The sequence below is a fragment of the Manis pentadactyla genome, chromosome 2 (assembly GCF_030020395.1).
Source record: "Manis pentadactyla isolate mManPen7 chromosome 2, mManPen7.hap1, whole genome shotgun sequence".
In the NCBI taxonomy this organism is placed as follows: domain Eukaryota; kingdom Metazoa; phylum Chordata; class Mammalia; order Pholidota; family Manidae; genus Manis; species Manis pentadactyla.
In genome coordinates, this window is record NC_080020.1 from 162,386,278 (window position 1) to 162,409,596 (window position 23,319).

General features: G+C 38.4%; 1 protein-coding gene across 2 annotated transcripts in view; it reads right to left on the bottom strand.

Annotated features, from left to right (window-relative positions):
• Window positions 1–14,325, bottom strand: part of KDM3A (lysine demethylase 3A) — a 46,936-nt gene extending 32,611 nt beyond the window's left edge. Inside the window, exons 1-8 of one of the 2 annotated variants that reach the window (XM_036931058.2) lie at window positions 14,215–14,325; window positions 13,406–13,621; window positions 6,549–6,704; window positions 5,210–5,320; window positions 2,065–2,167; window positions 1,246–1,370; window positions 930–1,002; window positions 729–817 (exon numbers count right to left, since the gene is read on the bottom strand). In XM_036931058.2, the coding sequence (XP_036786953.2) occupies window positions 729–817; window positions 930–1,002; window positions 1,246–1,370; window positions 2,065–2,167; window positions 5,210–5,320; window positions 6,549–6,704; window positions 13,406–13,591 (843 nt within the window). In that variant the 5' untranslated portion in view covers window positions 13,592–13,621; window positions 14,215–14,325. Of the gene's footprint in view, window positions 1–728; window positions 818–929; window positions 1,003–1,245; window positions 1,371–2,064; window positions 2,168–5,209; window positions 5,321–6,548; window positions 6,705–13,405; window positions 13,622–14,170 lie in introns of both variants that reach the window. The other variant, XM_036931059.2, reaches the window with a different exon arrangement.
• Window positions 14,326–23,319: the final 8,994 nt, after the last annotated feature.

Below are 23,319 nucleotides of genomic sequence, written 5' to 3' on the forward strand. Positions count from 1 at the left end.
TGTACTGTTCACCATGTAACTTATTCACTATGTAAGAATTTGTACTCCATGTAAGAATTTGTTCGTTATGCATCAGAAGATTGGAGACTGATGAAAATTAGGCTTGGGGTGGATTAATGATTGTGCATTGAGTATTGACCCCCCTATACAGAAATTTATTGTGGTTAACAACTATTTGATCAATAAATATGAGAGATGCCCTCACAAAATATATATATATATAAACACACTTCCAATTGTAAAATAAATAAGTAACCGGGATGTAATGTATAGCATAAGGAATATAGTCAAAATATTGTAACAACTTGGTATGGTGATACCTGGTACCTAGAATTATCATGTATATAAATGTTGAATCACTGTGTTGTACACCTGAAACTAATGTAATGCAATACTGTTGTCAACTACCCTTCAATAAAAAATAAAAAAAATAAAAAAAATAAAAAAAAAAACATCTCCATATGGTGAAATCATCAATCTACTGAGAATTTTCAGCAAACATAAAAAATAAAACATTTTTTACAAAGAAATAGTGAACTAGAAAACTTATATTATCTCCATCTGCTTGAATGTAGAAATTATGGCCAAGATCTGGAATTAGCAAAGAAGAGCAGACAAGACAGCACAGCAGAGCACAGTAGACAACTTTAAAACCACTAGACAACCTGGCCATATACTGTTAGAGATAAGGAAAGCATTACACAAATGCAAAAACAAATCAAGGTTACCTCAGAGCAAGATTTTGCTTGTTTGGAAACCAGGCTTCCACTACTTTCAGAAGACTTGCGTTTCACGGCTCCAATTCTTGTAGAATTACCTAAAATATTTAAAAATAGGTGAGTTTGCTCCCATTTTTATTAACGTGAGGAGAAAGGGGAAAAACAAAAAGGTGAACAAAGGTTTTAATCAAGCAATATTTAGTATCTTACCACATGTCACAAAATTACCATGTATAACTTCAACATGAATCAGTGATGGATCAACAATTTTCAGTGCTGGGATCTTAAAAATAAGTAAAGGATACCAGAAAATTTAAGAATGCTCAGGAACATACCCAGAAATTAGCCCTATTAATGTAACAATAGGAACAACTTAAAAATAATTTATTTTTAAGACAGTTGCAGTATTTCTTTCTATTCTAATATTTTAATAGAAAATAATAAAGGTGCTCAGGCCTGTATCATAATTCCTTTTGATAATGCTCTCCTGTCAAGCTGTCTTACATGCATTTATCATCATCTTTACCTCCTCACAGTTGACTTGAAGAGTTTTTGATGCTGGGTTTCCATTTACAATGGTTGCAGAAAACCACTGAGTAGATGGGTCCAAGCTATAAATTTTTACTTCTGAACCAACTAAGTTTTTGTCACCTAAAAAAAGAAAAGAAAATCCTTAGAGCAATTTGCATTACAACCCAACACATATTAACAAGATAATCTTTCCCCTATTCTCTAAAAAATGCAGTAGACAAAAGTAAACAATAAAATGTATTAATAAAGACACAAGAAGACAGACATTTTTCAGCAAAGCTAGGAGAAAATTCAAACTTTTTACCTTTAAGCTTCATTTTCCTATTGACTCAGAGTGACAATATATTTATTCTAGCATTTGTATCAGATAAAGTAATACTGATAACTCACTGAGACCTAACACACTGTCCTGTGCAGTTTTAGAGGATTCAAACTGAGGGTCCCAGAATTTGCTAAGTCTGCGAATTTGACCAAGAATCTCAGCAATAGTTAAGTGGGAATATCAGGATTACCAAATTAACAATTTACCAATTTTATAAGATTGAAATTTCAAACACAGCAAAGCTTTTAAGGTATCTACTTTACTTTAACAGTTTTCACACAATCCCTGAGCTTTCCAAATTCCAGAGGCTTTAGAATGTATTATAGAATATAACAAGTCCTTCAATCACCTAGTTGCATGGGGAATCAGCAAAGGAATTTCTAAAAAATTAGAAATTTCAGTGACAGAATGAATGAAAAGGGCTAAAATGAGATGCTTATAAGCTAAACACTGATCAACTCATGAACTATCACCAATAGATAATCCACATACCTTGTAAAAGATGGCTTTCATCCAAGTGTTTCACAATCAAAGCTTGAAATTCTTTACTGATGTTCTGATTATCCATAAGGGAAAGTCTAAGATTGTTCACATCCTGAAAAATGGAAGATCATTACATTTTAAGGTAACAAATGAGTTACTTCAATTCCAGTGGATATTTCAATCAGTTTATCATCAGCGGGGTTAAAATAGTATCATTAGCTATTTAATGGCACCAAACCATTACAACCCCAATGAACTGGACAGGCCACACAGTAGGAAAGCATCAAATGACCACAGGTGTAAGCCAGGCTCAAGTGAAGGCCCCCCATTCTAACAGCATGACAAATACTAAGAATGGCTCAAAGCATAGTTTTAAAATTTACATTTTAAATTTTGAGTCTGGGACACATAAGCAAACAAACTAGCTGGTCGTTCCATGTCAAAAACACTCTGTATCCCCAACACTAGGGATTAGAGAAATCTCAAATCCAAATCGAAGGGGCAAAAGACATACATATAGAAACACAGAGACCCGTAGTATCAATTCACTGAAATTGCTGTTTATAACAAATCATTTCACACAGATTCATTTAACCTAACTAGAATCCCAAATGCATTCATCTTACAAAGGTAAATGGGAGTATGAGGAGAGACAAATGTGAATGAATAGCCTAAATCTTCAGCAAGCCAGTTTTGAAACACTCAATTCCTGGTAGCAGCTCCATTTTGGGCACTATTCCATAATCTTCTGGCTTCGTGTGTACACTCAGTTACAAATAAGTGTGTACAGAAACTGTCAATAGGAATACCCTGCCAAACTCAGACTACACAGAGCACAGAAGCTCTTCCATTATCAGGCCTTCCTGCTTTTCTGCCACTGAGAAATAGATACATAATGCCCAGAAAGAGTTCATCCATTTCTCCCATTGGGAAGAGTAGTTTTTTAGAGACTATGCTGGAAAACACACTTCTTCAGCCAAGTAACATTAGATTTAACCTAAGGTCTTCATGAGAGCTCAACATCAACTACCAGAATAGGCCATGGGTGGGTGGGTTTTTCTCATGCTACTCCAATTTCAAAAACTGTAAATGTATTCTTCAGCTCCTACTCTAAGATAAAACAGCATGTTAATGGGGAGAGTCCACGGGGCTCTTAAGTAAGGTAAAATAATTCTACTCAGCCTGGGAGAGTTTTAGGGCTCATCAAAAGTACCAGAGAGCCAATCTGGATACTTTCTCTTTTTTCTTACCTACAAATAACTGCACCAAATTCAATCCAAAAGAGCCTTTAAGTTTCTATTCCACCTTCTGCATATGCCAAATGATTTTCAGGTTCTCTGTGCATTATTCAGGACAAGTGTCCTATTGTAGTAATCACATGTGCCCACATAGTTTCATACCATTTAAGTCTGATGTGATCGTCCCTATCTACAGAGAATGCCCTAACACCATACTCTGGCCACTATTACCAACAAGTAAAAGTCAAGAGCACACATCATAGTTTCCCTCAATTAATACACTATTAACAACATTCTCATTGACAGCCTATGGTGCAATTCTCTGATAACAATTAAAAACTTACTAATAAAGACGTTTCTCGAAACAAAATTGAGTTCTATTTTAATTGAAAAGCTTGGAAACATGAAATACATAAAACAGAACTGTGAAGAAAACAATGCTAAGAAGTAAAAACTACTCTATCACTCAGTGAAGCAAGATATCCAACCTCTCCTACATGTTCCTTAGTCTTCAAAAGCAAGCAGTTCTTCCTTTAAGGAAGGAAAAATATCCAGATGCCTAGTTGACATGTGAAGGTAACCACTGTCTGGAACTAGCTTAAGTAAAAGTATCTTCCTCTGTTTCATTTACTTAAACATTGTAAAATGAAGTTCAAGTGTGAACCTGGTTTTCACTCACTTGCAGGACATGGAAATGAACATGAGATGAGTACAGAGAAAGCTAGTGTCTTGGGTTTTCCAATATTGGCCCATCAATGGCAATGACCATTAGCTCTAAACTGCCTTAATTGTTCTACAGACCACAAAAATGAGTCAGGTCACAAAAGTAGATAAAGGGGATTTTTTAAGCTTCATAAATAACATCTAAAAGATGAATATAATAATAAAACTGACATTATTCCCAAGACAATCTGGAGATAATCTGTGTTCTTCCCCTCCCTCCCAACATTTTCATAGTAAGAAAAAAATCACAGATGAGCACAACCCAAGAGTCTAAATGTTGTGAAGGAAAAGGTAGGAGTTTTACAAGCTAGTCTGGCAAACTGAAGAATACACACACTCAATTCTCATTATTCATGCTAGGTATGTTCTATTAAGTCACCGTGAACACTGAATTAATTAATATGAACCACTGCTCCTTGGGGAAAGATAGAGTTACGTTCCTCTGAGCCTCTGGTCATAATTTCATCAACCAATCAATATATAAGCTTGTTTTATGTGTGCTTCTGTTGAAAGACACATTATTTAGTATATATTGCTGCATTATTAACCTTGAACTCATGACCCAGAACACTGCAATACATGGCTGAATGAAGTTTATCATTTAGGACACTAGGCAGCACTTCACTACCGTGGGGCTATTTAAAACACTGAAATCACCAACAGAAAGCACAAAAATTCAGCACTAAATACATCTGGAAAAGGACTCTTGTTTACAGGAGGAGAGTTTAAACAAGGCGGCAGAATATTATTGGGAACATGTGTCAGGCAATTAAAATTTTTCAACATTCTTCACATTTGCAAATGACTGTGAAAGTACCAAAGTACTGACTTTGTAATTAAACAACTAGCCAAATCCCCAAATATATAATCTATAAATAATGAGGACATATATGTAGATATATGCATGTTAGCCAATCTAAATTTTTTTTTATCATCTAGGTGTTTCCATACACACACACACACACACACACACACCATCAATTGTAGTATCTTTGTCCTTCCAACCCCAGACAGACAGCACCAAGCCAAGGCTAACAGTGAGGGATGGATGATGCCTAACTACTGATGGGATGAGTGAGTCCTTGTCTCTGTTATGCATGTGAATTAGAGTGATCAACATCAATATTGTAGTTCTTAAGTTAAAGGAGTTTGTATTCCCATTTTGAGAGTTCAATATTGTTTCTATGTTTTACCTGTATGGGCTTCAAAAGGTCTTTAGAAAGAAATATTCTTTGTTGATCTCCTAGAAAGCGAATAGATGTTATGGATCCCAAACCAGCTTTGTCCAACAGCGGTTTGTACATCTAAAACAAAATAAAAGAAAATATTTTGGCATCATAACCATTAGCACAATTCTGAAAATAGGGACTGGCGATTTTCCACACACACAGATATAAAAGCCATTAAGGTTTTTATTTATTGCCAGTATCTAAATAACAAGTATTTATACAACAATATCACACAATTCCAACCAAAATCAGAAATTTAAACTAGATACAGAATGACACTGGGAGTCATTATAACATATAGGTCCAGGCCCACAGATGCAGGGCTTCCCAAAATTTATGCAAAAATTATATGTACATTTTCCTGGGGAGACAGGACCATGCTTTTAGCAAATTTTTAATAGCTGGGGTGGGGGTGGGAGGAATACAAAGAGCAAAATACAACTCTAACTTCAACCCTGAATCACTCAAAACCCGCCAGCAGGTCTTCTCTCCCATGGGCAAGATCTTAACTTAGCCAGCATAGCACGCAAGGCCCTTCGCAATCTGGTCAGCCTTTCAATCATCCTTATTGCCTTTCTGACTACCCAAATCTGGTGTTTTCCTCCTTCAAGCCCAGCTCATGTCTCATAAAGTCTGAACTGTCCCCTCTAGACACAGTGACCATTCTTCTCCTTTAACAGCACCAGACTTACAAAGTAGAAATGGCACAGTCATATACTGACTGCCAGTATCTTTAGAGCCAAAGAATATTATGAGCCAGAGAGAATCTTAGAGACCATGAGACCAAGACTGGAAGCCATCAGGGGCCAGGCAATAGCTATTATTTAGCTTCAGCCTACTGTCACAATAAGGAAATGCTACAAGGCTCCAGTATTGTCATATCTTGCAGATTATTCTAGAAAAACTAGAAATCTAGTGTTATGGGTGTACTCTCCACATTTTTTAAGGTAGAAAGTTAATAGAGAATTTTTTAAAACACTGTAAGGGTCAAACCAAACAGATCTGTATATCTGTATATAGCTGGTTTCTGACCTCTGACCTAGATACTCCCCACATTACCTCCATCCCCATTTTTGAAGTGAAGAAACTTAGGCTCAAGACAGTCAAGGGCCCAGAGTTGCAGAACTCCTAGCACAGGAGATCCTGGGTGCTCTCTGACTCTTTTACATTATCATATATCTATATTATCATTTTCCAGAGTGGTGGACAAATATATGCGTTACATATGTACTTTCCTCGTGTCACTCATATTGAATGAAATACCCTCTTTCTTATGAGTTCAGTAAGTCTGAGTTTTACTCACAATGGCAGGCCATTGAACAATTCGTTCAGAAATTTGAGGAGGCTTTCGTTCAGCCAAAACCAAGTTATGCTCTACTAAAAATGCTCTCCTTGAAAGACTATAGACTTCTATCCACCTTCTCTTCCTCCAAGATTCCCCGTCAAACTCCACACACACCTAGACAGACAGATTTGGGATAAAAGCAGATTTGATTAACAAAAATGAACATGAAAAATGCCCAAGGTTGAATTATACCATACTATTTTATTCAAATCTTTTATCTGAATGTGCCGTTTCCCTTTGCTGCTCTCTTACTTCCCTTCATAGCCCACAAACTACCCAGAAAGGTTAGTCTAAACAAGCTTTGGCTCCCAAACCATTCTGGGAAGCAGAAGTCAAGGGCTTTGGAAGCCAGTCTCTATCCTCAAAGTAAACTCTGGGAAGCCCATTCAGCAAAGAACCCCCAATAAGTTTTATGTATGTTAAGTAGATTTCAGAGTGTGAGAATTCAAAGACAGAAATGTGAAACCCAAAAGAAGTGCTTACTGCATGGCATTGTAAATCTCTGTTGACGTTGTCTGTGGGCTTAAGAGGACCCACCACCACAATCTACCTCTTGCTTTTAAGTCCCTCAGGTATCAGCAGGATTTAGTCTAATAGCACTTCCTCAATGCCCCTTCAAGTTGAATAAACTGGGAAATTTACTTCAGTTTGGAGTCTGAAGACTAGTTTACACTAAATATAGAAACAATTGATAAATGACCCCAGAGTTTTCCTAAACTACTTCTAGCCTCTTACAGGAAAGTTAAACTACTCTTTACCATTTTCCAAATAATTTTGAAGTTTTCTGGCTCTGGCCTGCCAAAACACCTTTTAACCTTAAAGCTAAAAGTCCTTACAATTGTGTATTTTAAGACAAAAAGAAAAGAATTCAATCAAAAAGTGTGTCTCTGATAGTAACCAAGAAATAGGAATCATTCACAAAACCTCAAAGGTCACCAAAACACCCTAGCTTCCTTAACTCATTATGAATATGCTACCCCTTAATTTTTTAATCTTTTACATGTTACTGTATTTTAACTGATACACAATAAAGTCCCTCTGTAGTTGGTGTAAAAAAAAACCACTATTTTCATTCGATTTTAAATTCCTCCTCCTACTAAAGAAGCCTCTCATTTTTGGTTTCAAAGAGTTAACCTATGAACGCTGTTCATAATTTCATAGACAACTGTTATCTCCCTTTTTAACCTTTTAATTAAAAAAAAAACATTTAGTTACCTTCCATTCATCTGTCAGAACCCAATTCAAAAATCCTTTCCTCAAAGAAGCCTTCCCTTACCAAAGAGCCCTTCTCTCTCCCAAGAGAGGTCCTCTTGCTAGTTGCACTCAAAACCCCATACTTTGCCTTCCTAGTGCTTACCCACATTGTGAATTATTTATCTGTGGTTATTTGAGGGACATACTATAAATTCTAATTAGTCAAGACTGTATCTGCTTTTACTTACCATTTTTACTTCACTGGTATCCAGTCCCCAGTCAGTACTCAAATACTTGCTAAAGGAATAAATTTCTCTCTGAATTGGGCTCTAACTTGTTTCTCATCCACTTAGAAGGCAGGAAGTTCCCAACTGATATACCCCAGCCTCATCCCAAACTTTCTCCAGTTTTATGGCTATAGAATACCAATCTTTTAAATCAATGAAATTTAAGACCCACTCAAAATGTGCATCCCTAACTCCCAAGGCAACTTTTCCTGAGAAGCTGCGTACTTTGGTATAGCAGGCTAATTTTAACATTGCCATTATTAAAGACTAAGTGCAAGTATGCAGGTATCTACTGTATGACAAGGCCCTATGTACTGTCTCTCCTTGGTTCTGTGTATCCCGTCCATCATGGCAGTCAAACCGTCCTTCAGAGAGGTGTTCAGAAACTGCCCATTTTCCTTTCAGTTTCCTTTGACATGGAATCCAGATCTTGTGATATCTCCCCTAAACTGGCTAGTCTTTCTTCTGTCCTACATCACATCAACCTCAAACCCAACCCAGATTTGGATGAGGGTTTTCCCACCAATATGGTATAAGAGAAATGAGCATATACAAACTTCAGAACCAGACAGATCTGGGCTTGAATCTCAGCTATATTGAAGCTTTCTAAGAATGATTTTGCATGCATAAAGGAAAATGCGTAAGACTACAAAGGAAATAAATTAAGTTGCACCCCAGGTAAGAACCATTGCTTAAATTTAAGTTCTTTGAATCTTCCTCTGCTAGCTTCAAAATTAAAGTACTAAACCTACTCCACACTGAATTGTTAGGAAGATTTTGAAGACAATGTGAAGTATCTGGCAAGGAGACTAGGTAGTTTTAAGACTTTCACAGTAAATCAAATCTTAATTGATCAGGGCATCATTCCTTCAGTTGGAAGTTGGGGAAAGAGGGTTTTCAACTTGATTATCTATCATCTATTCCAGGAGAGGGGAGTTGAGGAAGGGAGGGAGGGATGAAGATCATACATAAGCGGTTTCCCAAAAGTTAAGCAACATCACAATTCTTAGCAAATTTATCATTTTCTAGCAATACTAAACCAAAATTTAGACAGGGTCCCTCTTTATATCCCAGTTTTTGAGTGATCTGAAAGTAAGTTTAGTTTCTTAAAAATAACTAAGTTTATTTCTTTGTAGCATTAGATTGTATTGGTCAAAAATTCACAATAACTTTGACTTATAAAAAGGTTAACTTAAAATATATGTATATATAATGAAATCAACAAGTTGTGAGCTTTCTTCAACATTCTTTCAGTTTTCCTACCATAACCACATATGTCTTTCACTCGTGCCTTGAGTCTGACATTGTATATAGGACATCCTCCCAATGCCCGCTTCTGCAGAAATTTCTATCAAAAGGCATGCCAGTTAAGAACTCAAATTCAGGGGGAACTAAAGTGACCTGACCGTGTTCCCCCTCACTGACAGATGTAACTATTCTCACTGCAAATTGTGTTCTCCCCCCATGCTCCCTTGATCCACAAAGATTTTTTTATGCTGTCTGACTCCAAGGATCAAAAAGAGGCCTATCAGTTATGATTCACTAGCTATAATCTCCAGATTTCCCATTCTTTTAATAGGGCATTTTGCAAACATGTACCTTATTAGTCTACCCAGTATCTTGACCAGATGTTGCATATTTCAAATTATTTCAAGCTCATTCTTCCCCAATAGGAAAAATCTTTATGTATATGAATTAATATTATATCTACTCAAACTAATCTCAAACGTTCCACTCTTAGCATACACTAATCTCAGTTGAGTATATGATTATGAAAACCATCATAAAGGCCAGATAAATTATTCTAGGTTTCAGAGTAGGCACTTACAGAATGGCATGGTTTTTAGTCAAGAAATTTTTAATGACACAGCTGCTCTCCGCCCAGCACTAAGTTGCAGAACACCACCAAACATTCATTTTACTTCACAAAGTAGGAAATAAATTTGTTATGCTTCTACTTATGTCTTCTTAGATCTAAATAAAATGTTTATCTAAAATCCCAGAGTCTAGTATTCAATTGTAGAGGATTAACAGTTTTTATTACACTGCACTAGGAGTTTCTCATTTTATATGGTCCGACTGGCAGCAGAATCCATCAACATTCAAGTTCCAACTGTATGCAAGGATGAAAAGGCTAGGCATTGATCACGGCAACCAACTGCCAAAAAGGGTTTTCAGGTAGCCAGAAATAGTACATACATATATATTGCAAGTATTACTCACCTGCTGAGGACATCCCTAAGGAATAAGAAGGGGCAGAGACTCAAGGAAAAAGCACGCTCAAAGGAAGGGTAAGACCTGGACAAGCTGGGACAGGAGGGCATTCCCAGTACACTGAACAAAGCCAGTTAGGACCAAACCTGCCTCACACTCCAGTAGAAAAAGTAGGATAAAAATTAAGGTTAAGAAGGTTCTTATAACCACCTAAATAAGATGTTATTATTCCAGATAAAGAAAATGCCACTGCTCCACTGGTGGATTATTTCTAAACTGCTTTTCCATGTAGAAGTAATAGTTTTATGATTCCTTCATTTATTCATTCAATTACCTTAGCAAACACTACACGCTGAGAATAAAGAGGCCAGCAAAATAAACTGCTCTACCTTCACTCTACCTGAATATGAAAGTCTGGAAACAAACTTGGGCAAGTTAATTAGTTTCTTTAAGCCTCAATTTCTAACTCTAAAGAACATGGTTTACGATCTAGGATATTTGTGAGAACTGAACTGAGTATTTGCCACACAAGAACTTCTTTGTAACTTCTTTGTAATCAACTACTAGACATATTGTATCTGAGTAAGTGACTGTTACAAAATCTAACTTCTTTGTAATCAACTACTAGACATATGTATCTGAGTGACTGTTACACAGTTTCTCTCTAGATGAAACAAAATCAATGAGCCTTGGCTTCATTAACATCACTTTCAACTAACTAGGCAAATCAGTCTAGACAGATTTGTATTTATACTAAAACAGGTGCACACCACTTGAATTTTATTCATTCATATTCATCTCAGCCCCCAGTCCCGCCCCATCCCCCAAACTCAATACTCCTCTAAATGCAGGACTCTAAATGGTCTTAGAGTTACTTAGTTCCTTCCTGCATCTCACCAAGCACAATCAGGTTCTAGTGTCTTAAAATTCTGTTTTTGCTAAAGCAACATGCCTCTGAACTTAAGTCAATTATTTCATCTGCTACTCAACTAAGAATGCAGTGATAAATCATGGTCAGGAAAAAGAAATTGGGTAGATCTGCACCTTCATGAGGGCTCAGTTGTTAAGTTTGAGGTAAAGCAAAACCCCAAATTGTCAGAATTGTTCTTAAATTAAAATGTGTTGTCTCCACATTAGGCATCTTAGTGCTATAGCAGACAGACAGCCGAACCTAGGTTTAAATACTACCTCCATCATTTAGTAGCTTATTATACAAATCTAGCCAAGACTCCTTTTCCTAAACCTATTTTCTCAATCCAAAAATAAAGGTATCACTACCACCTCCAAGGATGGGGGTGGGAGAGATGGGGAGATTAAAAATACACATAAATGACCTCCTAGATTGCCTTCCCAACCCAACAGGTCAGGAATAACTGTCAGAGAAGGAAACACCTAGTCTCTCATCATCTGCCAAAGAATAAAGACTGTAAAACTTAAATCTTATTTACATTCAAATCATATGAAAAACAGCTGCACTAGAGAAAATAAACCAGATAAAATAAACCAGATAAAATAAACCAGAACAACTATACTTGAAATTCACTTCATTCACAGAACCTATTTTATGGAGAAAGGTCATTAGCCTAAAGCAAATAGGTTGGCCATCCCTGCCCCACATTACATTTCCTACATACATCAAAACCCAGTTTGCTAGGAGTGAAATGAGGAGAAAAACCAAACCTCACAGTGTGTGACAGGAGTCCTTTTGTGGCACAGCCCTTGATGTGGAGTCAAAACTTCCTGGGTCAGAACACAGGCTCTGTCAATTCCTGGGCAAGATATTTAATCTCTCCCAGCCCGAGTATTTTTGCCTGTACAATGGGGCAATATCAGTACCTACTCACAAAGAACTGCTGTGAGATTAAATAAGATCATAGCTGTGAAGTGTTCAGCATGACTCTCAGCACGTGCTTAAGTGTTCAACGGTCACTCCTCCTTTTCACCCTGAAGACAAGGAACACTAAAGAAGCTTAACAAGTACAGAATCACACATCCTTTCCCATAACCCTTTGTAGACTAATACTGATTTGGACATGCAATGTTACCTTGAAAACGTTCCAATGAACAACAGTGTTTCTTAAATCAAAACATATTCAACTGCCAATGTTAAAAATTGCTTCCCTTATTTGAACCTAGTTTTCAAGAAAAGCAAAGTTGATGACCAAGTGAGGATACTAAAACGTATCCATTACCCAGCGTGGAAATCTCCTGCATTCTGATAAGCTTCAAGTTATCACCACTTCAGACTTTGTTAGGGACCTTTTTTCAGTTTTTTGGCACAAAGGAGTCTTTGTTGGTACAATGGCTTCCTCACTGGTTGTTCCCAGACAGTACTTTTCACACTAATATTTCTAACAGGGAGTACGATCAGAATTCATCTCTTTTGGAAAATATCTAACTAGGAAAGGTTCTTAATGTTGTTCGTATCAAAAAACACCGGCAACACTTGTTTCCATTCCTCCTCCCACCAACCCCCAGAGGAATATTTCCAAGCCATGCCTCCAACACACCATGTTAGGGGCAGCTCCACCCGCCAGCCCTCCATACATGGTCATAGCCCACACCTACCCACAGACTCGTCACACACAACCAGGAACCCACTCTGACCTGACCCACCATATACGGACAAATACCCACCCTAATATGTCCAACAGAATTAAGCTCCTCCCTCTAGACGCACACTACATTTCCACTAGCCTGAAAGTTTAAGAAGTTAGGTTGGAAAAAATTTAAAGAACAAAACACCAACTGAAAGCACTTGCGAGCACTAGCCCTCAATTCTAAACGATTCCAAACCCATTCATTTGTCTTAACTTACTGTTAACAATACTCCCTCTTCGGAAAATAATCATACAGTCCTAGTGGGGCACAGCGCGGGCAATAACCAAGCGTGTCTGAACAACCCTCAGCCACTTATTAAACACAGGCAACTCTAAGCCAAATATACTTCGGCTCTACACAACCATTTCAAAGACTTTCAAGGTCTAGTTTTCTGCACCTTCAAATCGGATGCCAGCTTTCTGGTCACCCTTTTAAGAAAAGAGAAGGGGGGTGCTGGCTGTCTCGTTACCAAGGTAACTACAAAACGTCCGACAGTCGAGGCCCGGGAGAGGGTTTTACCTTCAGATCCTTCTTGGTAACGTCGGTGTGGGAGACGGCTCGAATGGTCCCGGAGAGCCAGGGCCACTCAGCGACGCGCTCCACGTCCCAGCTGTCGTGGCCGCCGTCGTTGCCGTCGGCTGCGGCCAGACTGAGGAATCGCTTCCCCACCAACACCGGCCAACTTTCTCCAAGCGTTAGCACCATGGTTTCCACGCCTGCAGGAAGGGCTCCTCCCTGCAAAAACACAAAAAACAAAAATGCAATGGGGGCGGCCGGTGAAAGGGGGCCGGGAGGAGAGGGCCAGGGGAAGGCGGGGGCGGAGGGAGGAGCCCTAACCCTGCTCCAAGGACAAGACCCCAGGCGGCGGCGGGTGCGAGGGGGGCCCGCGCTCCCCACTCGCGCCCTCTCTGCCCCCCGGGTCCCTCCCCCACCGCAAACACCGGCCCAAGCGTCGCGTGACCCTCGCTCTCCCAAGTTTCGCTTTTCCAAAACCTTAAACCTAAACGCAGTGGGAGTGAGGGCAGAATTATTTGCCGCTAAGTGGATTTTTAAGTGTTCACTCTTCACCCCGGAAAAGAAAAGGCCCTGATGTGGAGTGCCGTTCCCAGGAGGCCGGGTCCCCGCCCCGGGTGGCCCCACGGGAGGGACGAGCCCTACGGCTTGGCACTTGCCCCGCTGCCCCGCCTCGACACCGCGCTGCCTGGACGCCGACGCCCGGGCACCCCTCGCCCTGGCCTGCGCTGCGGCGCGGGGGCAGCGGGGTCGCGGGGTCGGCGCCTTCACCTTTCTTCCTCCTCTCCCCTCAGCTGAGGCCACGGCTCTCTTACCCCGCCTCCTGCCTCCCTGAGTCACCGGCGGCAGCCACCGTTCCCAGCCGCCCAAACGACTCTAGCTCTGACTTGGTTCAAGAGCTCTCACAAGACACGCACAGACTCCCGGGTCCGGCCCCTCGGAGCCGCTTCCGCCGCTCATTGGCTGAGCTCGAGGAGATGGGCGAGGCTCGTTGGAAAACAGCCCATCCCCATTGGTGGGCCTTGTGAAGGCGGGGCGAGAGAAAAAAACAATTCCTTGGCTGCCTCTTCCCTTTCCCCTCCCCCTTCCGACTCCCGGACGACCCCCATTAGGTTAAAGTACACAGAGCGTAAGCGGAAGATCCCTCCGCCACAGCCATTCTTTCCATTTGTTGCCTCACGGTATGCAAAGAAGTCCCGAGAAATTCGTTATCAACTTTAAGACCCAGAGGAGAATGGCAGTGGTGCACTGATAAGACTGAATGGTGAACCCCAGGGCTGTAAGTGCCTATTGGATTGTTCTCAAGTGAGTAGGCTATCGACAGAAGATAGGCTTTCCACTTGGCGGAAGAATCTCACAGGAAAGGGGTGAGAGCGATGCAGAGTAAGCGGGGGAGGGAAGGGACAGGAACGTGCGGTTTCAGGCGTACTCAGCTAAGGGGAGGAGCAACAGTGCTCTGGAGGCTCGTGCGCAGGCGCTGCGCGGAGCACAGGCTGGAGCTTGGGCTGCTGGGTGAAATGGCCGCGGGAGGCGCAGGCGCACGTGGTGCATATTGTGCAACGTCTGAAGTCCGCCATTTTGAAGGAAAAATGAAGAAAGGCATGGAGTCCCTGGGAAATGCCGTTCATTTAAATTTAGAGCAAAAGAGGCCATTCAATAGAATGCAGGATGAGATTTTTTTTAATGTAAAGGGAGGATGAGAAGATATTGAGTCTTACAGAGAAATTGAAAGACTAGATGAAGGCCATGATGCAAGAAATATGAAGAGGAGGTGACTTTGAAGGACAAAGGAAATAGATGATTGGGTCTTTTGGGCCTGCAATTTTTTGTTTAAAAGAAGAAATGGGATGAAGAAATTGAAGACCTTTTATTTTATAATTTCTGGTGCTTCACATGGCATCACATTTAATCCTTAAAATTAAATGAAGATTAAATGAAGAACTCAAGTTCCTAATTTTACAAGTGTGAAAATTGAGAATCGGAAGTTGTTCAGGAGTGTATTCAAGGGATTACAGCTGTAAATTAACTCCAGGTGTGGATTTTAAACATATATTTTCTGACTATGTGACAGTAAATAAGTTTTTAAAATTAAAAGCAAATACGGAAGGATTGGATTGGATTTTTACCTTGCAGACTGTTAAAAAGGGGAGAAATGGTACAGAGAAAATCTTTCTAGTCCAACATGAGAAATGGGAACAAGAAAAGAAAAAAGGAACTGAATGGAAGTATGGTATATAGAAAAAATAAAATGGGAGGAGTAAGTCCAAAAGTAAGTATTTACAATAAATATGAATGGGTTAATTTTACTCATAAAGTAAAAAGACAGGATTAAAAACAAAATCCAGCTATAAATTGCCCACAAGCAAATTCCAGCAACAACACAGAAAGCTTGATAATACTGGGTTAAAAGATTTACTAGTCAAATGGTAAAGGAAAGTAATATAGCAATGTTAATGTAACAAGCAAAATTATTTTAAAAAGGATTTTACAAAAACAAGGAATAAAATCCACAAAGATAATATACACTGTTTGAACTATTATGACTCTGGGAACACAGCCTAACCTAAACTAAGACTAAACTATTAGAACTGAGAAAATTTTGACAGTAGTAAAAGTAAGAGATGTAAATACATCTAACCCAGAAATAGCCATCTCACATCCTAAAAAGTAACTGAGCTTATGGAGGACTTAGATTACATGACTGTTAATTGAAAAAAAATTTGCAGGGACAAGTTCTACCAAACTTCAAAGAACATATAATTCCTTAGTTATATTTATGGCTCCAGAACTTGGGAAAGATGGAGAGGTAATCCAATGCATTTTATAAAACTTGCGAAGCCCAATTATCAAAGCAGAACCAGGAGAATTACAAGCAAGGAAAGCTATAGTTCAATCACGCTTATAAACATAGATGGAAAATTCTTATATAAAATATCATCAAGTTAAATCCAACAGCATGTTTTTAAAACAAATACCATGACTTAGGGTTATCATATGAATATAAGGATATTTTAAGATTAGAGAATTGCTATAATTCACAAAAGGTTAAAGAGAAAGATCATATGTGGATTTTAATAGAGGCTAAGAACATGATTCTAATTGAACACTGAATTACATAGAAAACTAGGAATGTTAAGAAAATACACATATGCAATAATTATTCATGATTTAAAACAATTCTAAACTTCTTAGACCCTAAGAGTGTAAGATAGCCACCTTAGTAAAACACTCACAGATGTGAGCTAGAAGGTATCAACAAGGTTGTTCATTCCAACATTGGTTGTGGTTGGAAATAATCTAATGTGTTTCAAGTGGGGAAGAAATGAATAAATAGAATGTGATGCATATAATGGGAAGCTATAGACTATTTGAAAAGGAATTAATTTAGATGTACCAATAATAATAGATTAGCAAAACATATTTTGAATGAAAAAGAAGATTGCATTTGGTAATATTTGAAAACACACAAATAGCACTACATGTACTCTATGAAATATATATTAAACCACAATGATGGTTACTGGCATTGGGGGATGCACACTAAAATTGAGGGTATTAGTCAATGGTGATTTATCATTACTTGTAATTCTCTCATTTTTATAAGGCAGATGTATTCTTACATTACTTTTGAAATTTCAGGTTAATTTAAAAATACTGTGGATGGAACATTATACTACATTACACTACATTAACCCTCAAGAGTATTCATGACAAAATTTTAGAGCTAATACTGCATGATCTTTTTGACTCTTATAAGAGATCAACAAGTAAAAATCAAAATAATTCCTATTCCTAAACAAGTACCAGTTAGAATATATAATAGAAAAAAAGAAACCATTTACGGTCATGAAAACTACAGAACACCTATGAAAAAACATAACATGAACAAAATCTGTATGAAGAAAACTGTAAGACACTACCGATGTACATAAACATTTTGGAAAATTCCATCTCTTTATATATGTCTTGCCAATGGATTTCAGCCCCAGGCAAGTTCACTATGGATTCAGTGTGACCAAAGAAAATGACAGCAAAACGTTCTTGGAGTGAAAGGGTTATACCCAACTTTATTTCCAGGTAGCAGGTCAGTCACTAGAATTGCATTCACTCAGAGCAAGTCTGTATGCAGCAAGCCAGTCTCTGCCTCTGGGCCCCCCTGTCCTCACAGCCGTCGTCTGGGCTTTTCTGCCTGCACAGTCATCCCACACAGCCATCCTCTGGGCCTCTGTCCTCAGCACTGCCACCACTCCAGCCTCTGCTCTGCTCTCCTGCAGCCTAGCAGCCCTGCTACCGTGTCGTGCCCAGAGCACTGGGCAGAGCTCTTTTTATAGAGTCAACAGCCATGTATTGCCCACAGGTGTGCAGTGAGCTAGTCAACCAGGGCCAGGTGAGAATCCCAGCCACAGGAACTCTCATTTTATCCACAATATAACTTTATAAAGATGTCATTTCTCCTCAAACTACAATTTCAGTGAATGAATCAAAATAGAAGTAGAAAGTTGATGAGGATACAGAAAGAGATCCATATATGTATGAAAAACTGCTATATGATTAACAGTACTCAAATAAGTGCAAATAATAAACTACTCAATATATGCCTTGGAGTTTATTGGTTATTCATTAGGAAAAAAATAAAGCCAAATCCCTATATCAACAGTCACAAAAATAAATTCTAGGTGGATCAAAGAGCTAAATATTAAAAATCTCGTAAAATATTTAAGATTCTTTCCCCTTTCTTTCCTCCTCCCCTTTTCCATCCTCTTCCTGAACATTTTAGTCCAAAAGCCATTAGGAGTACAAGGTAAGTTTTCATAAGGAGAGGCTACCTGGCATGGAAGGTTTAAGCCAAAAAGAGTAAGGAATAGTAGGCTGGCATGGGGAGTCAGAGCCTGAGTGGGATAAGAGGGTAGACATACAGAAGGTCAAACCAGCACGGGGTATCTAAAGCCCATGTGTGGTGAGGAGGGTCTCTGTGAACAGGAGCTGCCTGCTGTGGTATGTCAGAGTCCAACCAGGGTGAAGAGACTGCTCACATTGGCAGGAAGCCTGGCATAGGATATGAGAGCCTAAGGCAGGTAAGGAGAACATTCATGCAGGAACAAAAAAGGGTCACTGAAAAGGCCAAGAGAGATCTTAGAAGCAGGAGCAGAACCAAGAGAGAGGTCCATCCTAGAAACTAGGCAGGAGAGAATTTCAATTTGGAGAACCATTCAGAGAGGTGGTAGCATATGCTGAGGCCAAGGGAGGTGGAGAACTGAGCAGCAGGATATCAACACCTCCAACAGATGTATTTTAGCCTGGTGGTATTGCCAGCAATCACTTCTACTGGTTAGTAAAAACTACTGTCCAAGCTCTAGCAAGCATATATATTCCAGTCAAAATCTTGCCAGTAACTTCCAAAGTTGACTTTTACCCCAAAGTCCCTCAGAAGTTTCCAAAAGCCTTTAAGAAAGTTAGCAACTAGAAATTTGGAATCTGTTTGGATCTTGTTCTACAGTTGCAAGACAATCAGAATACAGTATTTTCTGTATAAACCTGCTTCTCTCAAATAGCTCAAGAATGGTGTTTTGTGTGAAAATTTAAATCTTATGCTTTTTCCGTTAATACAGTGCACCTGAGACAATCAATGAAGCAAACAGCACCAGTACTAAGCTCCTTGCCTCTTTTATTTGTAAAGACCTTTTCTGTTGAGGAATAATTTACATCCAGAGAAGTACACAGATCTTGTGAACAGTTTCTTCAGCTTTATAAACGCTTACATCCATATGCCCTACACTCCTATCAAGATATAGAAAAAAGGACAGCCAATTGCAGCCCACAGGTCATTTCTGGCCCACCGCCTAATTTTCTACAGCCTGTGAAGAATGGTTTTTACATTTTTTAATGTCTGGGAGGGAAAAAAAACAGAAGAAGATTTTGTGACCATAAAAATTATATGATATTCAAATTTTGGTGTCTATAAATAAAATTAGAAAACAGCCACACCCATTTGTTTATGTTTTATCTATGGCAGATTTCATGGCACACTGCTAAAGTTCAGTAGTTGCAGCAGAGACGGTATGAAAATCAAAGCTTAAAATATTTACTCTCATTCCCTTACAGAAAAGTTGATACCCTGATAGAAAAATTGCATCACCCCTAGATGTTCTTAAGAGCTTTTTTCTAGTTAATACCCCTGCCCAGAGTAACCTTTGTTCCAATTTCTATCACCATAATTGGCTTTGCCTGATCTTGAATTTTATTTAAATGTCATAATAGAATATGTACTCTTTTGTGTCAAGCTTCCTTTACTCAGTATGTTTTTGAGATTTACCCATGTGATTACATTTATGAGATGTTTATTCCCTTTCATTGCTAGTTAGCATTCCACTCAATGATTATGCCATAGTTTGTATATTATTGCTCTGTTGGTAGATACCTGAACTGTTTTCAGCTCTTGGGCTATTATAAATAATATAATTATGAATATTGTTTAGTTCAAGTACATTATCTTAGTATTTGATTTGTCTTTTCTGTTATGCATTTATGTTTTCAGACATTTTAACTCTGCTATTCTTCATTGCTTTGTACAAAGCCATATTTCTATCCAATATAATTTCCTTTCAGCTTAATGAACTTTTTCCATTAAGTTCCATTAATGAACAATCCATTTAAAAATGGATTGACAATTTATTTGTTAATTCAGAGGCCATAAAGACCAATAAAAGGACTAATCTGGTAACACTAGGCAATTCTGCCCACTGATGATCCTAAACCAAAACTGACATATATTCTACTCAGCTGCATTACATTTCCATGTGTGTGATTTGATCAACAAATAGAAAATATGTACACAATGTCAAGTTGCTTTTGTTTTGTTTTGTTTTTAAGAACAGCTCAATGAATTGGGGAGTTATTTAGTACAATACAGAGATCATAAGGGGAAAACTATAAAGTGGTACCTACCATCAATGTCAGGACTCATCTCATGTTTATAACTAAGGATATTATTAATTTTTGTGTTATGCACTTTGCTTTAGAGCCTGCAACAAAGCCATTAGTTTAACTTGAGGTGTATACACAATACATATACAATGTATGAAAAATGCTTTTCATAAAATGTTTTCCAACATTACATTTAAAAATGTTGGAAACAATATCAGTGCTGATTTGTATTTTAACTTAATAGAACAAGAAGAAGACAGCATTCAACTAGGAAGGACTATACTGATAACAAAGCTTTTCAACATGTCTTCCTCTCTCTTTGTACTTACTACAGGCTACACAATGTCCAGAGAGCATTCCTTATGAGAAAAAATGTCAGTCACAGCTTTTTTACTTTGGAAGGAAATAATGAGAAAGCAAATCGGAAAGTGAGACTTTGACTTTGTTTTCAAATAAGTAACCTTAATTCTACTTATAGAAAAAGTTTAATTCCATTTATTTTAAACCATTATTTTTGCTGTTTTCAGGTATAGTCCAGCATTTCTTTTATACTAATGAACTTCTTTTAGTAGTTCTTGCAGTGCAGGTCTGCTGTAGATAAATTATTTCAGCTTTTGTCTGTTTAAAAACTCTTAGTTTCACCTTCATTTTTGAAGGCTATTTTTACTATATATAGAATTCTAGATGGACAGGAATGTTTTCCCTTTAAAGATATCAATATATTACCTTTAGGTCTCTATTATTCCTGATGAGAAGTCAAACATTATACTTATCATTGATCCCCTGTATATAATGTATCTTTTGTTATGCTTTCAAAATATTCCCTTTACCTTGGTAAAAAGCAGTATGACTCTGATGTGCCTGGGTCTGGTTTTCTTTGTATTTGATCAACTGTAGATTGACTGAACTTCTAGATCTGTGGGATAATGTGTATAATCAATTTTAGAAGGATTCTCAGCTGTTTTCTCCAAATATTTTCTGGACCATTCTATCTCTTCTCCTTGTGGAACTCCATTCACACATACTAAACTGTTCAATATTGTTCTACACAAGTCAGATAACTTGTTCTTTTTATTTATTTTTCACTCTTTTTCCACTTTATATTTTAGTTCAGGTAATTTTTGATGATTTGTCTTCAAGCTGACTGATGCCTGTGTCTAACCATCCCTTTAAAAGAATTATCTCTTATATTGTTCATTTCTAGCATTTCCACTTGGCCCTTTTTTTTAAAATTCAGGTATTATTGATATACAATCATATGAAGGTTTCACATGAACAACATTGTGTTTACAACATTCACCCATATTATCAAGTCCCCCCACCCCACCCCACTGCAGTCACTGTCCATCAGCGTATTAAGATGCTATAGAGTCGTTACTTGTCTTCTCCATGCTTCCCTGTGACCTACCTATATTGTGATTGCTAATTATAGTGCCCCTTAATCTCCTTCTCTCTCCCTCCACAACCATCCTCCCGAGCCCCTTCCCTTTAGTAACCACTAGTCCCTTCTTGGAGTCTGTGAGTCTGCTGCTGTTTTGTTCCTTCAGTTTTACTTTGTTGTTTTACTCCACAAAGGAGTGGTCTTTCTACACCTGGCTTATTTCACTAACCATAATACCCTCTAGCTCCATCCATGTTGTTGCAAGTGGTAGGATTTGTTTTCTTTTTATGGCTGACTAATAGTCCATTGTGTATATGTACCACATCTTCTTTATCCAATCATCTATTGATGCACACTTAGGTTACTTCCATATCTTAACTATTATAAATATTGCTGTGATAAACATAGGGGTGTATATGTCTTTTTGAATCATGGATCTTGTCTTCTTCAGGTAAATTCCTAGGAGTGGAATTCCTGGGTCAAATGGTATTTCTATTTTTAGTTTTTTGAGGAACCTCCATATTGCTTTCCACAATGGTTGAGCTAATTTACATTCCCACCAACTCCACTTGGCCTTTTTTAATAGTTTTCCTCTTTCCAGGGAAATTTTCCAACTGTTAACATGTATGTTGTGTACTTTTCCACTAAATTTTTAACATATTTATCATAGTTATTTTTAAATATAGAGTCTGACTGTACCAACCAGTCTGTGTCTGGTTCTACTGCCTATTTTCTCTCTTGACAATGGATTTAATTTTCTTGCTTTTTTTTTTAATGCCCTGAGTTTTAAAAAATTAAATGGCAGAAAAGCCTAGGGTAAATAATATTCATACTCAGAAAAGGTATACCTCTTCTTCCTTCAAGCTGTAGTGTGGGAGATTGTAACTGTCTAGTCCATCCCAACTGATCTGGGACTGGGCTTTGTGTTTGTTGATTAAATTCAACTTATCACACACTTTGATTTAATTGAGAGCAGGTCAAGGCTGAGACTAAATGAGGCAAGTGTCACATTTGTCGAGGTACAAAAAGAGGATCGGTAAGTACTGTGTCAAGCCATATTGGAGTGTGAGGCAGAAGGAAAGATCAGTAATACCATTTCTGTCTTAAAATTTTGAGATTTTGCCCATCATAGACCTTTTCTGCATAAACAGTAAGTTTTTAAAATATTTCATTAAAATATTATTTATCAAAGTTACCAAGACAAGTTCCTATTTGTTTCATTTGTCTCACCCTAGTCCTGGCTCTGTGGCATCAATACCTCTCGTTTAACTGGACTTGGAATTTGACTGGAAGATTTGGCTTCCTTTTCTTGACCTTCCCACAGATGTCAGCAGGTCCCATGTGACTGCACTTCAGGGGTCTCACTGAGCTCTCCTGTCCCTTCTCCACACAATGGATGGATGCTGCCTGATACTCAGTGTAAGGCCTGGAATGCTTGTGGGGTTTCCTCAGGGGGCTCTCTCAGCTTACCTGTCTCTCCTCCAGTGATAGGAATTGCTCGCTCATTCTCAGTGTAGGGCCCAAAGTGCTTCTCTATTCTCTTGTTTTACCCTCAGGCTTCAGTGGGCTCAGTACATCTTTGTCTCAGAGGGTGTCTCAGGTCCTGTCCTAAACT